The sequence below is a fragment of the Thalassophryne amazonica genome, chromosome 13 (genome assembly GCF_902500255.1).
Source record: "Thalassophryne amazonica chromosome 13, fThaAma1.1, whole genome shotgun sequence".
Classification (NCBI taxonomy): domain Eukaryota; kingdom Metazoa; phylum Chordata; class Actinopteri; order Batrachoidiformes; family Batrachoididae; genus Thalassophryne; species Thalassophryne amazonica.
In genome coordinates, this window is record NC_047115.1 from 50,360,705 (window position 1) to 50,374,590 (window position 13,886).

The following is a 13,886-nucleotide window of genomic DNA, read 5'->3' on the forward strand; positions in this document are numbered from 1 at the left end:
GGGGATTATGTTTCTACTGGCATTTGCTAGCTTAACAGAGTGACGACCTCACAAAATATCCCGTGTTTAGCGGGCACTCTATGAGAATTTCAACCATGGCTCTTTGTCAATGGGCAGCATGGCAGCTTAGTGGTTAGCAAGGTCTTGGGATCAATTCTGGTTGGAGTTTGCATGTTCTCTGTGTGGGTTCCCTCCGGGTGCTCCGGCTTCCTCCGACAGGTGGATTGGAAACTTTAAAAACTGTCCATAGGTGTGCGTGTGGGTGTGAATGTTTGTCTATATGTGGCCCTATGATAGACTGGCATCCTTTCCTCACGCTCTATGACAGCTGGGATAGGCTTCAGTCCCCCGTGACCCTTAAATGGTCAGAAATGCCAAACGGTCATGTCCATTATCAGTTAGCAGCCACTGCTATCGGCCTAGTGGGTCCTGGAATCAGGTTGCTGGCACACAGCTGTCACTTAAAGTGACCATGCCCTTAATTATTCCTAACTTAAAGGCTTAAAATATCTTAAACTGATGAATTACATAAAAATTCATCCATGTACAGTTTTCATGAACCAGGAAAGTAGCTAGTCATATCCCGCAGACATGTCTGCCACCCACTGGATGGCTAGTGAATGCTGGATAAAGTATCAAAAATTACAAAGAGCCCACTCACTCATCTTGAACTGCTTACTCCAATTAATTCTTAATATCTGAGGTAATATTACTTAATGTGCGGTTAATTGTACGAGTCGACCATCTAAAATATCTGTGCTCCAGCGTTTCTGTTGACTGAAATTATTAAATTTATATGCTAGCATTCATTAGTAGGTGCTGAGAGCTTGGTGATGGTAGCTCCATTGTTACTTTGGCAACATATCAGTCATGCATTTTAATATCTGAAACCAAGCCATCCATTGTGAAAACCAGCAGGTTGCAAAAATATGCATTAATAAAACACGTGAACCAAAGTTAGCCTGGTAATTTTACATTGATTGTTAAGTCCAAGACGGGCAGTATGCTTCGATCAGCCCAACCACTTATGGTTTGGCTGGGAGTTGGTTCTGCTAAGTTTGTGACACTGGGAAGTGCCATTTGGGCTTCAGACACACTCTTCAGAAAGCCTGTGGATGATATCATGGAAGGATTGAGCAGTATATATAGTGTATGGCTGGGATGAACAAATTCACTCACCAACTCCTCTGCAGGTTTGCTGTCCAATCCTTACACCATTACCACTGCAGGGAATATTTATTGCCCGTCATCTAAAACTGCAATCAGGCATATTTTAATTGCAGAGTCAGAATCACATTTCAATATAGTATGTGAGGAAGACTTTAGTTAGAAAAAAAAAATTGAAATTGATTTTTGCTTTGTTGGATTTTAAATCCACTGTGGTAGATTTAAAATCTGCCAGGGTAAAATCAAAATCTCTATTTGGCCTGGGCGGATGCTATCCTCCTGGATTTTAGTTTCGACTGTGTTTCAGCGGCAGTTATCTTGACTTATCACTTATTCCTGAGGCAAGTTAACAGAGGGAGCGTGAGAACCAAGAACTAAGCCTTGTAACATGATGGAGAAAACTCTGCCTTGTTGTGAATGTACACAACCACACATGCTCGCTACCTTTTTTGTTGTTTTTTTTTTTTGTTTTGTTTTTTTTACCTAATACCACTGCAGGTAACTGCAGACAGACTTGTCTTTTTGTTGTTTTTTTAAAACCTTCTACTCATCTGGCCACGTTGCATTTTATGTATTTATTTTTTTACTTGAAGTATCGTAATGGACTTTGTTTTTAAATATTTTTTGGCATTTGGTTGTTGAGGAGCCTGAGAGGTCATGGGCAGGAGGAGCATGCTCATACTGTACGATCACACTTCACTGCCTTTTGTTTGTTTTGCAGTCGACTACATCAGCACTGTTTCCCATTGTCATGCTCTATGACAATAAATAATATTGTATTCCTCTGGAATTATTGCTAGACATAAATGTAAACCTTTGTAAGGAATTATGATTTTTACACCAAAATGCAACATATTGATTATGACAAAGTGTGAATAAACAATGGGTTTATTAAAAGCTACTGTTGGTTATCTTCAAGTGTAATCACACATAACATATTAAAAAACAAAAATGCCTTTTCCATACAGATACACACTTGTCCAGGTTTTTCATTGATTTAGCCACGAGCAGTATCATTGGATGACTGGTATAAATTATTTAAAATAGGACTTTTCTGCAGAAATCAGACTAACAGACATCATGCTCCAATCTCACTGTAATCTGGCCGTAGAAGAAAGTGGTCTGACCGCCTGTGGTTAGAGCAGAAAAAGGCAGTCTGCTGCCCTCCTGTGGCCGAGAGGGAACCTGTAAGCGGTCCTCCTTCACCTCACCAGAGTTTTGGCACAGGGAGCAGATGGATGAGGTATTTTGAAGATGGCACACTTTGCAGAGATGCTCTTCAGAGTGTGTATAGTCAGTGCTCACTGTAAAAACAGAGGACGCGTATGGAGAGACATCGTATTCAGAGGTTGAAGATGCACCAGGATGGGGTGTGTCACCTGCTTTGACCTCCTCTCTCCTCCCAAGCACACATCGCACACGGGTCCTTATTTTTTCCTTCAGAGTGCAAAGGGCAGTCTGGAAACGCTGGCTTAGCAGAGCGTACAGCAGAGGATTGATGTCAGAGTTTAGCAACAACAACCAGTAGGAGAAGGTCACGGCAGTGTGTGGGACGAGGTTGGACTCGCCCGTTATTGCCGTTTCGGTGGCCTGAACAAGGGTCAGTCCCACATACGGTGTCCAGCATAGGAAGAATGCACAGATGACCAAGAAGAGGCGCACTAGTCCTTGGTGATTATGGAGCTGCTGGGAGGTGTTCTGGGCCTGGAAGAATAGACGTCTGGCTGTCGTGTTGCATGTTGGCTGCTCGGGGACTTCAGACTCAACAGGATTCCCTTCTTTGTTGACCTCTGATATAAACTGTCCAGTCACGTGATAAATCAGGGTGGAGGGACTATACTGGCTGCCAAAGTGTGGTGGAGACGAATCACCAAGTGGCAACACAGAACTTAGATTCCTGCTGCGTTGAACGGGGACCTCCAGTGTCTGAATCCTCCTGGCGTGGCTGCGAGCCACTTTTACAATCTTCACGTAGCAGAAGAGGATGACCACGGCCGGTGTGAAGTATGACAGGGCTGCTATGGAAGCAGCGTAGCTGGGACTGCTCACCCAGTTGATTGCACAGATGAACATTGGTTGCACGTACCTGATGGAGCTCCAGCCCAGCAGTGGGGGAGAGCTGGTGACCAGAGCCTGCAGCCAGATCCAAAGGACCACAATGCAGGTCCTAAACAGGGTGCAGCGGGAGTTGTAGCGCAGGCAGTCCATGATGGAGTGGTAGCGATCAAGAGCGATAGCAGCCAGTGTCAGCACGGAAGCTGTGCAGTACACAGACGAGGTGTAACCCACGTACAGGCAAAGATCCTATGAGGCAGAAGAAGAAATACAGGTCACCATCATGATGCATGCACACAGAAAGAAGCGAGAACGAGGACCTACAGAACAGTGCGCCCATCCACAGTTCATGACGGACATAGCCACAAAGGGCATCACTCCAATGCCGACCAGGAGGTCACTGATGGCCAGGTTTATAATCAGGACCGATGGTAAGCAGTGCAAGGTCTTGTTTGCAGCCACAATAGCAACGACAAGGATGTTACCTGCACAAACGCACAGGTCAGATCAGTGCAACGGTAAATCTGCAGCTTCAATACAACAGCACTGAAACAAGAACACACTGCTGATATTATACAAGCAGTGGTGGTCTTGGTGACCACATTGGAAATCAAAGAAACTGACAACTATTAAATAAAATTTATTCCAAAGTATATGCAACATCAACCATGCCTGCTCCCAATTTCCATCATGCATATAATGAAAGATTATTCGTTACATCACACACAGTCAGATCCAACAGGTACAACAGTGTTTAAGGGCCACATTGAGGTTTTTTAAGACTTTGAGAATAAAGTAATATTATGAGAATAAAGTCATAATATTACCAACCGCACCTGCTCCTAATTTCCATCATCCATCCAGTATCCACCAGCTATCCAGCAGGTGGCAATGTTCCATTTGATCCTATGGGAACTTGTATCTTGAAAATACTTTGATACCAAAATGAAAACAGCACAACAATAATTTGTTCCTGAGTTATTTTAAGGTGTCCATAAAAGCAAGTAGGGAGTGTCTGGTGGATTCATTAGTGGGGGTTGTTGAGTTGGAATGCAGGCTGTTTAAATTAATGTAGCCACTGCAACACCACCATTACCTAATTACTATTACAATTTGTGCAATAAAGCTACGTGTAAAGGCACTTAAGTGAAGAAGAGATTTGCAGAAGCAAGAATTTAGTGAAGAAAAAAATATTAAAGATCAGATATTTTCTATGCAAACAATAAAGACAATTGGAGATCTATGATCACGTTCAAGTTCCTGTATTGGGACCCAGAGGTAGATTTTGTTTGCAGTAGTCCTCATACATTATATACTGGCAGTAGTAAATATTTACTTCTGCCAAGGAGGTAGTTTGCATCACTGTCTGTCAGTAGAATAACTCAAAAAGTAATGAACAGATTTCAGTTAAATTTGTTCAGTAGATTGATAACGTTCCAGGAGTTACTCAGTTTTGGTGGTGTTCTAGAATATATTCTAGAACTGAGAAACAGAAGAATGTTTGACAAATAGCAACATTTAACTCGAAACATTGAGAGGATGTTGATGAAATTTGGTGAGCAGATGGATAATGTCTGAGAAAATGAAGGATTTTATTTTGAATTTCATCTGGAATATATTTTGGATCCAGAGGTTTTAAGCAATATGTGGCCTTGGTGGAGGTACACACTCTGAGTGCCTTCTAGTTATTGTGAAGGCTCTCAGCTGTCCAGGTGGTTTCCATAGTAGAGAAGCTTGAGTCTTCGACTGGGTTGCTTGACGCGAGGATGTTTCATTTCTAATCACAGAAGCTTCCTCAGCTAAATTTCTTGCCTGAGGAAGCTTCTGTGATTAGAAACGAAACATCCTCGCGCCAAGCAACCCAGTCGAAGACTCAAGCTTCTCTACTACGCCTTCTAGTTAGTGCTGAAATACCAAAAGTAACAAAGCAGTCACTCTCAGTACATAAAAATGACATTTTCTGGAGTATAAGTCACTTTTTTTTTTTTGCTAGTGTGTGAGGTCCTGTGAGACACTCAGGTGCAACTTATGTACCGAAAAACCACACATTCGTTATTCACAATAATTACTATTCATATAGGAATTTCAATCAAAGCATTAAACAAAATAAACTACAATAATAAAAGAAACAAATGCCAAAAGCAACAAGTACAATACAGCAATGAACAAAAATCCCAAATGAAACAGCTTAAAATACACAAAAAAGGTGTGACTTATATATTTTTTTCCTTTTCAAGCAACTTTTTTTTTTAAGTCAACTTAAAACTTACAGTCCGTGGGACTTAGAAAATAGGGTATATGTATTAACGGCAAAAACAAAAAAACAACAACAAAAAAAATAAAAAAGCTCAATTATGTTCCCTTGAAAACAATAACTAGAAGCACTCGGAGAGTGCAAACCTCCGCCAAGGCCATAGGGTCACTGATGTCACATGGAATACCCTTTGGCAAAGAGTCTTATTCCACGTCCTTTCACACATCTACCGTCATGTTTCAGATTCAGATCTTCAGCAAATGTATTTATAAAGAGAAACTGCATGAACTACAGAAGTTTTTTTTATTTTCTAATAATAAGTTTATTCAGTGAGAACCAAATGCTAAATTATTGTCGTAACTTAATTTTTGTTCAGCCTTTGTGACCCGTCTTCATGAAGTTAGATGCAAAAATATTGAAATTGGCCCTATCCTGCAATATAAAGAATCCTTTAAAAAAAATTACTGGATCCGGATCGTGTTCCGGATCATTACCAAAATTGAATGACTTCTAAGTTAGGCCAAGATGCACCCCTGGTAAAAATTTCATTGAAATCCGTTGAGCATTTTTTTGAGTAATCCTGCTAACAAACCTACCAACCAACCAACAGACGCGACCGCAAACATAACCTCCTTGGAGGAGGTAATTATTTTCTTTCATGCACATCTCCGTAAGGTGTGCAACTACTGTGTAAAGTTTCACTGAAATTCAGGAAGTGGATTACGAGTTGTGCTTATATTATCAATGTCAAACAGTGTTACACATACAGTAAACAAAAAAATGATCTCCCGTTGACGACGTCAGACCAGAATTATGTTCCTTCATGCATATCTTCGTGTGTGTGTGTGTGTGTGGGGGGGGGGGGGGGGGGGGGGGGAAGATATGGTTGAATATTGGTGCAGATTAAAACCAAGACACTCAAGTTTGGAAACGTGTGCATCAAATGCATAAATTTGCCACTTTAAGTTTGTAACAGGAGTTGAAATTAAGTTTTGTAGCTGACAAAAAAAATCCCATAAGGGTCAGCGTGTACCTGCAACAGCACCCAAACACATCAGCACCATGACGATCTCCAGGACCAGCTGAATCTGAGGAGGCAGCTCAAGCTGTGCTCCCTCTCTCCAGGTCAGGTTGGAGGTTACTGCCGCCTGCAAAGATGCAACCGCGTCCAGCTGGGTGGCATCCAGCTCCTCCATGTTCGCCGCCGCTACGGCTGCTCCGCTGACATGATGAGCCGGTTATAAATCGTGCTCAGTGGAGCGAAAGGACAATTGGTTGATCATTTGTACTCCGTGTGGTTTGTAACGTGCCCAGGTGGAGGGCGGCTTCTCTTTAAATCAAGTGGAAGGAAGGAAGGAGGGAGGAGGCTGTGCGAGGAGACACAATCATTTTAACTCCTTCACTGCTTCCTTTGTTTTGGAGTCTTTACCACAATAACTACCATTAGATTAAAACAATCACATTAAATCTACATAAAAAAACGTTTATTTAATCATATGAAAATAACTGAAAACAATAATTACAAACTGCATTAAAACACTGAGAACGGGGGTATTGTGTCCCCACACAGACAATTAAATCTGACGCATTTAGTTTGCAGGGTGACTCGAGTCAAACGATGATTGCTCACATACACAAGCCGAACTGCTGCTCTGCAAACACAGACCTCCATTAACACGACGCTGCACCCAGAGGAATATTTAGATAGAATAATCAGCGCGTTCTCCCGCTCTCATTAAGGCACAACACCAGCTCTACGGCGAGCAGTCCGATCTGACCTCCAGACGAAATCGCTTCACGTCCTGACAGCTGCCCATAAAAAAAGCAGCGCTCAAATGCTCAGAGGTCAACAACTGGAGGTCAGAATTCAAGTCCTAAAGGCTGCAGCTTCTTCTTCACTTAGGCTCTGAACTGCTTTTGGCCAGATGTTGCCGTGTATATTCCCAAATCAGCAGGGCGGCGCTCACGTGCACGTTGAGTGAGCGGATGACTCCTTGTTGCGGGATCTCCACGCACACGTCCAACAACTGCAGGAAGTTGGCAGGGATCCCCTCACGTTCATTACTGCAGACACAAAGAAAGAAAGAAAGAAAGAAAGAGAAAAAGAGAGAGAAGCTGTAAAGCAGAACTTCACAGATACAAAAACATTAGAGGGTGCTTTGTCTGTGGGCTCACACACTCAAACGGGTTTCCTCGCTGAGCCCTCTAAGTAACACATGTATTAGTCAAAGCCTGCCTGTGTGAAGATCAGCGCTTTCCCACTGGCAGATTAGATTTCACATAAGAGACCTGACTGAGAAGGTTTGAGCTCAACCAGAGAAAGTAGGGTGTGGTTCTCCATCTATTGTATTTCTCAACACTGCACCCAGTGAGTCAAAATTTCATACATTATAGAAAAATGTTGGATACTCAGAATGCAAAAGATGGCGAGCCACGGCCAACTTTTCTGGGTCAGGCCCAAAATTTCTCAATCGCCCCTCGTAACTCTGAAAACCATTAACATCTGCTTTTACGAAAGTAAATAGATAAACTAAATTTATTTTCAGCTAACTTTATATTCATTTATAAAATAATTATAATAATTGCTGCATGTGAGCACAACACACACGCACATCCTGCTCAAACCACATGATCTCCAAATCCCAACAGGGAGGAGGAAGGAAACCCAGTGTAAAAATATGGTACCAACCAGAATTATTAAAATCTTGCACAAACTATATCTACAAGCAGTGTATGCATTTCATAAACCTGTCTGTGTAAGTCGCATCTGAATATTGCAGCGTATAAATCGGAGAAATTCCCTGTACTTGATTTTAGAGGTTTTTGATGGTCTGCAGTGCAGTCGCTTTCTGCTCCAGCACAATAACAACGCACCAACACTGTGTCTGTCCACACTGCACTTTAAGACCAACACACCCATAGGTGCACCGCAAAGATTAGCACAAGGACATTTGCCATTTACACAATGTGGGTACTGGGCATGAAAATAACAACTGTGCTGGGTGGAAACTAACAATCTGCTTTGTCAAAACTAAGGCTGTAGATCTGGTGCAGATGCTCAAAGTGCTTTACAATGATGCCTCACATTCACTGATGTCCGTGTGTTGATATGCAGGTGCTCAACTGCACACCAGGAGCAATGTGGGGATTAAAGACCTTGTCCAAGGGACCTCAATGACCTTCGTCACAAGCCCCACCACTCAAACCTCCACATCGTCACCTCCCTTCTATATGACTGTCTGCAATCGTTCTCACCATATGTTTGTTTTATCAACAATTTTCATTTGGCCTAATGAGCGATCTTGTATAATTACAGACCCTTAACATGAACAACCACATTAAACTTTAATTTTCTCGTCTTTATAATTATTTACATGAGTTGTGAGCATTTCAAAATGTAATCATCTGACTATATACAGAGACCCAGCAATATGAGCCGTCGCACAGCAGAAGCGGTAATGAGTTCTGCTCTCACTGAGTCTACTGCCAGCACTGCACCGTGCACAAAGCATCATTTGATGAGCTACATTTATCTTGAGTGCAACTGGGTGAGATAATAGCAACCTGATACGAGATTAGCGCCGGTGCATACTGTGCGGGAGGGCACAGTATGCACTGCTAACACGTCTGCGACTGCACGGGAGTACAAGAGGACACCTACGCCGGATAAATATTTATCTTTGGCAGACCGGCTGGAGAATGACAGGAGAACAGAACGACTCCTAAAGGATAAAAAAAAAACCATAATGTTATGTTGGAACCAAAATAGCTACAAATTACCTAATAAAGTGAAACGTGCAACACAAACTGCACCTTGAGAGCTAACGTGCAGCCAGGTTAGCATTTCCTGCTGCTATCGTCATATTTGTTTGCAGTGGTTGCACGCAATTAATTTTGTGCTTGCTCCTCGGGGACAGCCAATTACAGTCCGGCATGCCCCGGCAGGTGCACAATGGAGAGGAGAGGTACAGGCCCCCGCGGGGTAATGTACCAAAGTAGAGAGATAGCGGCAAGAAGCTTTGTCAGCTCCTGCTGTTATCTCAAAGAGTCACAGGGCCATGGGAAAGAAAAGGCTGCCTGCATTTACACAACAGGTTGTAAACAGTGCGTGCACTGAAGGGGGAGGTGTTGGGGAAGGGAGTGTGTGTTTCCAGTTCCAGTCATTTTGTGTTGTCATACCCCAGAAGCAGAAGCGTCTTCTCAGGAAACTGGTAGTCCTGTAGGCTCTGACTGTTGGCCGTCTGCTCCACCCCGATGACGCAGTAGCCTTCGGCCTTTTTCATCTGCAGAAAGTCTCCGAGCTCAACGGGCTTCACCTAACGGGCGCATAAAGAAATATTACAACAACCGATTCGATACGTGGTGATCCATGTCTGTCTCAAGTGCACAGTGAACTCAGCATCTCTGAAAAGTCCTTTATAAATCAGTGGTGGACACAGCTAACCTCAAAGTTAGCTTCAATAACCGCTAGTACACTCACCGACGAGTTAACTATGACACCGCTAAAACATTTACCTGAAGTTATTAGTAACTTTTTGTATATTAATTTAGCTTTAAATTGGTATTTTGGCGCTAAAAGTCTGATGAATAGACCTAAAGAGCTGAAATTTGAACATGTAGTGTAAACAAGGAGGTTCTCAAAAAAGTTTATCATGCCAAGATGCACATGGATAATTCAATGAACAATTTTAATTAAATAGTACTTTCCATTCATCATACAGTTTATTCACAGTGCAGAAATGAACAAGAAATAAAAATACACATGGAAAATAATTTCAATAATCTAATTAATAATGTATTTGCTCTGTCTTGACCTCCGGTGTCGCAGACCAAACGCCGCCGCCCCCCCCCCCCCCAAAAAAAATTGGTCCGCCCTGCTCCATTGCACATGTATCATTTTGGACCACAGCAGCACATCTGAGACAGACTCTCTTCACCCAAAGCGATTAAAGGGATTATTAACCATCAGATGACAAGATAAAACCTCTTAAATCATTCTAAAGTCAGTTTTAAGCAGAAATGAGGTGACAATCGGTGAGCAGCTACTGACATTTTGAAGTGTCCGACGCGCAGTGAATGCATCAGCTAGCAGCTCGTTTAGCCGCGGCGCTCTGATTGCTTCTGCTGCCTTTTATGATGGAATAATGCTGAATTTATGTGGTAATGATTGTTGTACAAAAGGTTCAGATATCTGTCGCTGAGATAGATGATGACTGGAGTGCAGTTTGAAGCAAAAACGAGGTGATAATCGGTGAACCGCGGCCGACACACAGAAATGACGCATGCGCAGTGAAGGCAGGGCGGACCAGTTTGTTCTGCGACACTGACACCTTAGGTTGATACTCTTTGCTTTGCACTAATTTTCAATCAGCTAAGATTTATATAAATAAAGATGACTGAAAGCTAACAGGGTTTTCATTTCGCTGAAAAGCTAATCCGTTAATGAAAAAGTTAGTTCACAAATTAGCTATTATCTGAACTCTACCCATCACTAAAATGAAAATAAGTGGGCTGAATTTACATAGTGCTTTTCCATCTGAATCAGAAGCTCAAAGCACTTTACATTGATGCCTCACATTCACACCGATGGCAGGGTGCTACTGTAGCGGCATGTCTCTCTCTTTCGTATGCATTGTGTTCTTGTGTTTGACTCTTCCCACGCAAACTCACGATCTCCGACATAGGAGGTGGACGCTCTGACCAGTCGGCGAAAACCTGGGCTCTGGCCTGAGTGGCCAGAGTCCCCTGTGGCTGTAGGGGAAATGAGGCCTAGTGACTACTATATGCACAGTGACTCCCGCTGGCCTCCGTTACACTACCATGCAAGGCACTCACTACACACCAGGAGCAAATTGCATTTGCGAACCTTGGCCAATGGCCCTTAGTGACTGCATATGCCCTTAGTGATTTTTTTCGGCCTGACGGTTATTGAACCAAGGATCCTCTGCTCTCAAGCCCACCACTTAACCACTAGACCATCGCCTCCCACTGTTTGTAATACGTTAATATTTTGCATTCCACGTGGTGGACGGACAGCACCGTCTCAATATTGGGACTTGCCGAGCATCACGCTGCCAGTGCAATGAAATTCCAGACAGCCTCAATCTACAGCATTTGTTTAATCTGCAGAGCAAAAGATTGAATATTTTTTAATTGCTTACATTAACACATCACTTTTAGCTGACCACATTAACACATTTTAGATGAGTTGTACAGTATATGAGAAGATAACAGAGTTTTTATGAACACTTCACAGACTGTGCTTAACTAGATACACGAAGAGGAGTGAGCAGCACCTGAAACCAAAATATCCCGTTTGAAACCCCCCAAAAAATCATGAAAGTTAAATTAATCCATTAGTTCGTGATACCGTCACAAAAAGCACCAAAGGGAGCACAAATTCATTTCATGATGGTATTGTGAAATGTGGGCTGAAGTTGGGGGGAGGGTCTGTAGAGGTTATGTTTAGGGTTAGGGGAAGAGAGAGGGTTAGGTTATCGTTAGGGTAAGAAATAGCAAAACTACATCACGAAAATGTAACTCATTTTGTGATGGGAGCACGAAATAAAAGCATGAGACTGGTCTGAGATGAACACACCCCAAATAGGGTGGCCAGATGACCCCTTTGTGCCACAAAATGAGATGGTTTCCAGTGTTGTTATTGACAGTCCGGCTTTAGTTTTGAAATGTGTGTTTTAAAAATACATGTTTCAAACACACGTTTCAAAACTGAAGCCGGACTGTCAATAACAACGCCGGAAACCATCTAATTTCGTAGCACAAAGGGGTCATCTGGCCACCCTAGTCCCAAATACAAGAGCACTGTGCTCTTTAATCTGTGCACTATTTGGGGTTTTCATGTATCCCATAATCCCTTGCATGCCAGAGAGTCGCTGCAGTCAAAACAACATAGAGAATCCACACGATGACAATTGTAAATGAATATTGTACTACAAAAATGTAATTTTTTATGCTTTTCATCACATTAATAAGAGACTGCTTCATGATACCCTGAAAACTTGCTAAAACAATTATAACGAATAATCCGTGTCTGCTACGTTTAATCAGCGTGGAATTTAATAAGCGCAAACCGAATTTCAGACATATTATATATATATTAGTCTGGAACAAAGAGGACAAACAGTGTTGTAAAGAACAATAATCAAGATGTTAAAGAGCAAACTTCACTTCCCCCCAGAACGACATGATCAGGAAGCGAGTGTAGCTCACAGCAGCTCCCATTGAAAATAATGGTAGAGACAAACTGTGATTCTCGCATGTTTACATAAAACAAACGCAATAACAATGTCTAAAAACCAAGAGAATATATTCACAAGAGTTTTAGGCACAATATAAAAATAGTTTTATGTTGCGATGTTAATTGTGTTGTCCGTGTGCAGCGGTTAAAGTGAAGCGTGATCAGAGAGTATCAATAGAGTTCTCAATGTTACTGAGATCTCGCAGCGCGGCGACCTTACCGAGGTTTTGCAGGATTTGAAACCTGAAAAGCCTCAATAAACTGACAAGATAGGGCCCCTTGTATTTCAGCAGCTCCTAGGATCAAGAGCAGCAGACTGAGGACTAAAATCTGTTATTTTATGCGTGTCACCTCTAGCAGTGGAAGCCACAGCTCAGACGAGACACTCAAGGACTGAAAGTGTTTGTCTCCAACGTGACGGAAGCTATCGAGAACCAAAGCTCTGGCACCAAAGATCTCGCAGGTCCGGCAGAGACCTACAACCACACAGAAACAAAGTCAATGACAGCAATCTGAAGTAACAAAGGCATAGTCAATCATTCTGGTGTTCTTAAAAAACAACAACAATTAGAACGACAGTGGTGGGCACACTTAAGCTAATCAGCTAACAGCTAATTAGTGAAGCTAAGCTTTTTTAAGCTAACTTTAGAAACCATAAGCGAACCAATTCACTAGTACTAAACAGAGTTCAGGTAACATTAAAAAAAAAAAATGTTGGCATTTTCTACATCGTTCCACTGTTTCCTGATTTGGGGTTTTAAAAAGGAAGCCTGAATTTTTATTTATTTATTTTCTCTTTCAAACACTAATAGGTTTTTCTTGGCCTTCCAGGTTTCTCTGACCTGCTGAGTCACACAGTCTGCAACTGTGATGACTTCATGGAAAACATCCACATGGCAGTTGTGTGTGAATGTTCTCTGCCATATCACCCAGTACCAATATGTTTCTAAAATGGGCTATTATCCTGCATAAACAAATTCAGCCTGATTCACTTATCATTTAGCAGCACTCAAGTACACTCACACAGAAAATAAAACAGGTGTGGTGAAAGCTGTACACCCCCCCCCCCCCCACACACACACACACACACGCCATGATAAGAGGATTCATTTCTACAGCAGCTTCATAATATAATGTTAGGTGTTGGGTAAC

General features: G+C 42.2%; 2 protein-coding genes across 3 annotated transcripts in view; both read right to left on the reverse strand.

The window, feature by feature from the left end:
• Positions 1–1,885: 1,885 nt before the first annotated feature.
• Positions 1,886–6,843, reverse strand: LOC117523230 (5-hydroxytryptamine receptor 1D). Its single transcript, XM_034184686.1, has 3 exons — positions 6,510–6,843; positions 3,547–3,707; positions 1,886–3,471 (listed from the first exon to the last, which is right to left on the reverse strand). Exons 1-3 carry the CDS (start codon positions 6,670–6,672, stop codon positions 2,236–2,238), a joined length of 1,560 nt encoding a protein of 519 aa, XP_034040577.1. The 5' UTR covers positions 6,673–6,843; the 3' UTR covers positions 1,886–2,235.
• Positions 6,844–6,943: 100 nt separating this feature from the next.
• tarbp1 (TAR (HIV-1) RNA binding protein 1) overlaps positions 6,944–13,886 on the reverse strand; it is a 35,517-nt gene continuing 28,574 nt past the window's right edge. For both annotated transcript variants that reach the window (XM_034184685.1, XM_034184683.1), the window contains exons 27-29: positions 13,086–13,210; positions 9,656–9,792; positions 6,944–7,540 (exon numbers count right to left, since the gene is read on the reverse strand). In XM_034184685.1, the coding sequence (XP_034040576.1) occupies positions 7,372–7,540; positions 9,656–9,792; positions 13,086–13,210 (431 nt within the window). In that variant the 3' untranslated portion in view covers positions 6,944–7,371. The remainder of the gene's footprint in view (positions 7,541–9,655; positions 9,793–13,085; positions 13,211–13,886) is intronic.

Excerpts from the sequence above, each read along its gene's own strand:
- LOC117523230 (XM_034184686.1), bottom strand. The coding sequence starts at position 6,672 with ATGGAGGAGCTGGATGCCACCCAGCTGGACGCGGTTGCATCTTTGCAG. Across the intron at positions 3,708-6,509 it reads GTGTTTGGGTGCTGTTGCAG|GTAACATCCTTGTCGTTGCT; the intron begins GTACACGCTGAC and ends GCGTTTGTGCAG. Across the intron at positions 3,472-3,546 it reads GTGGATGGGCGCACTGTTCT|GATCTTTGCCTGTACGTGGG; the intron begins GTAGGTCCTCGT and ends TCTGCCTCATAG.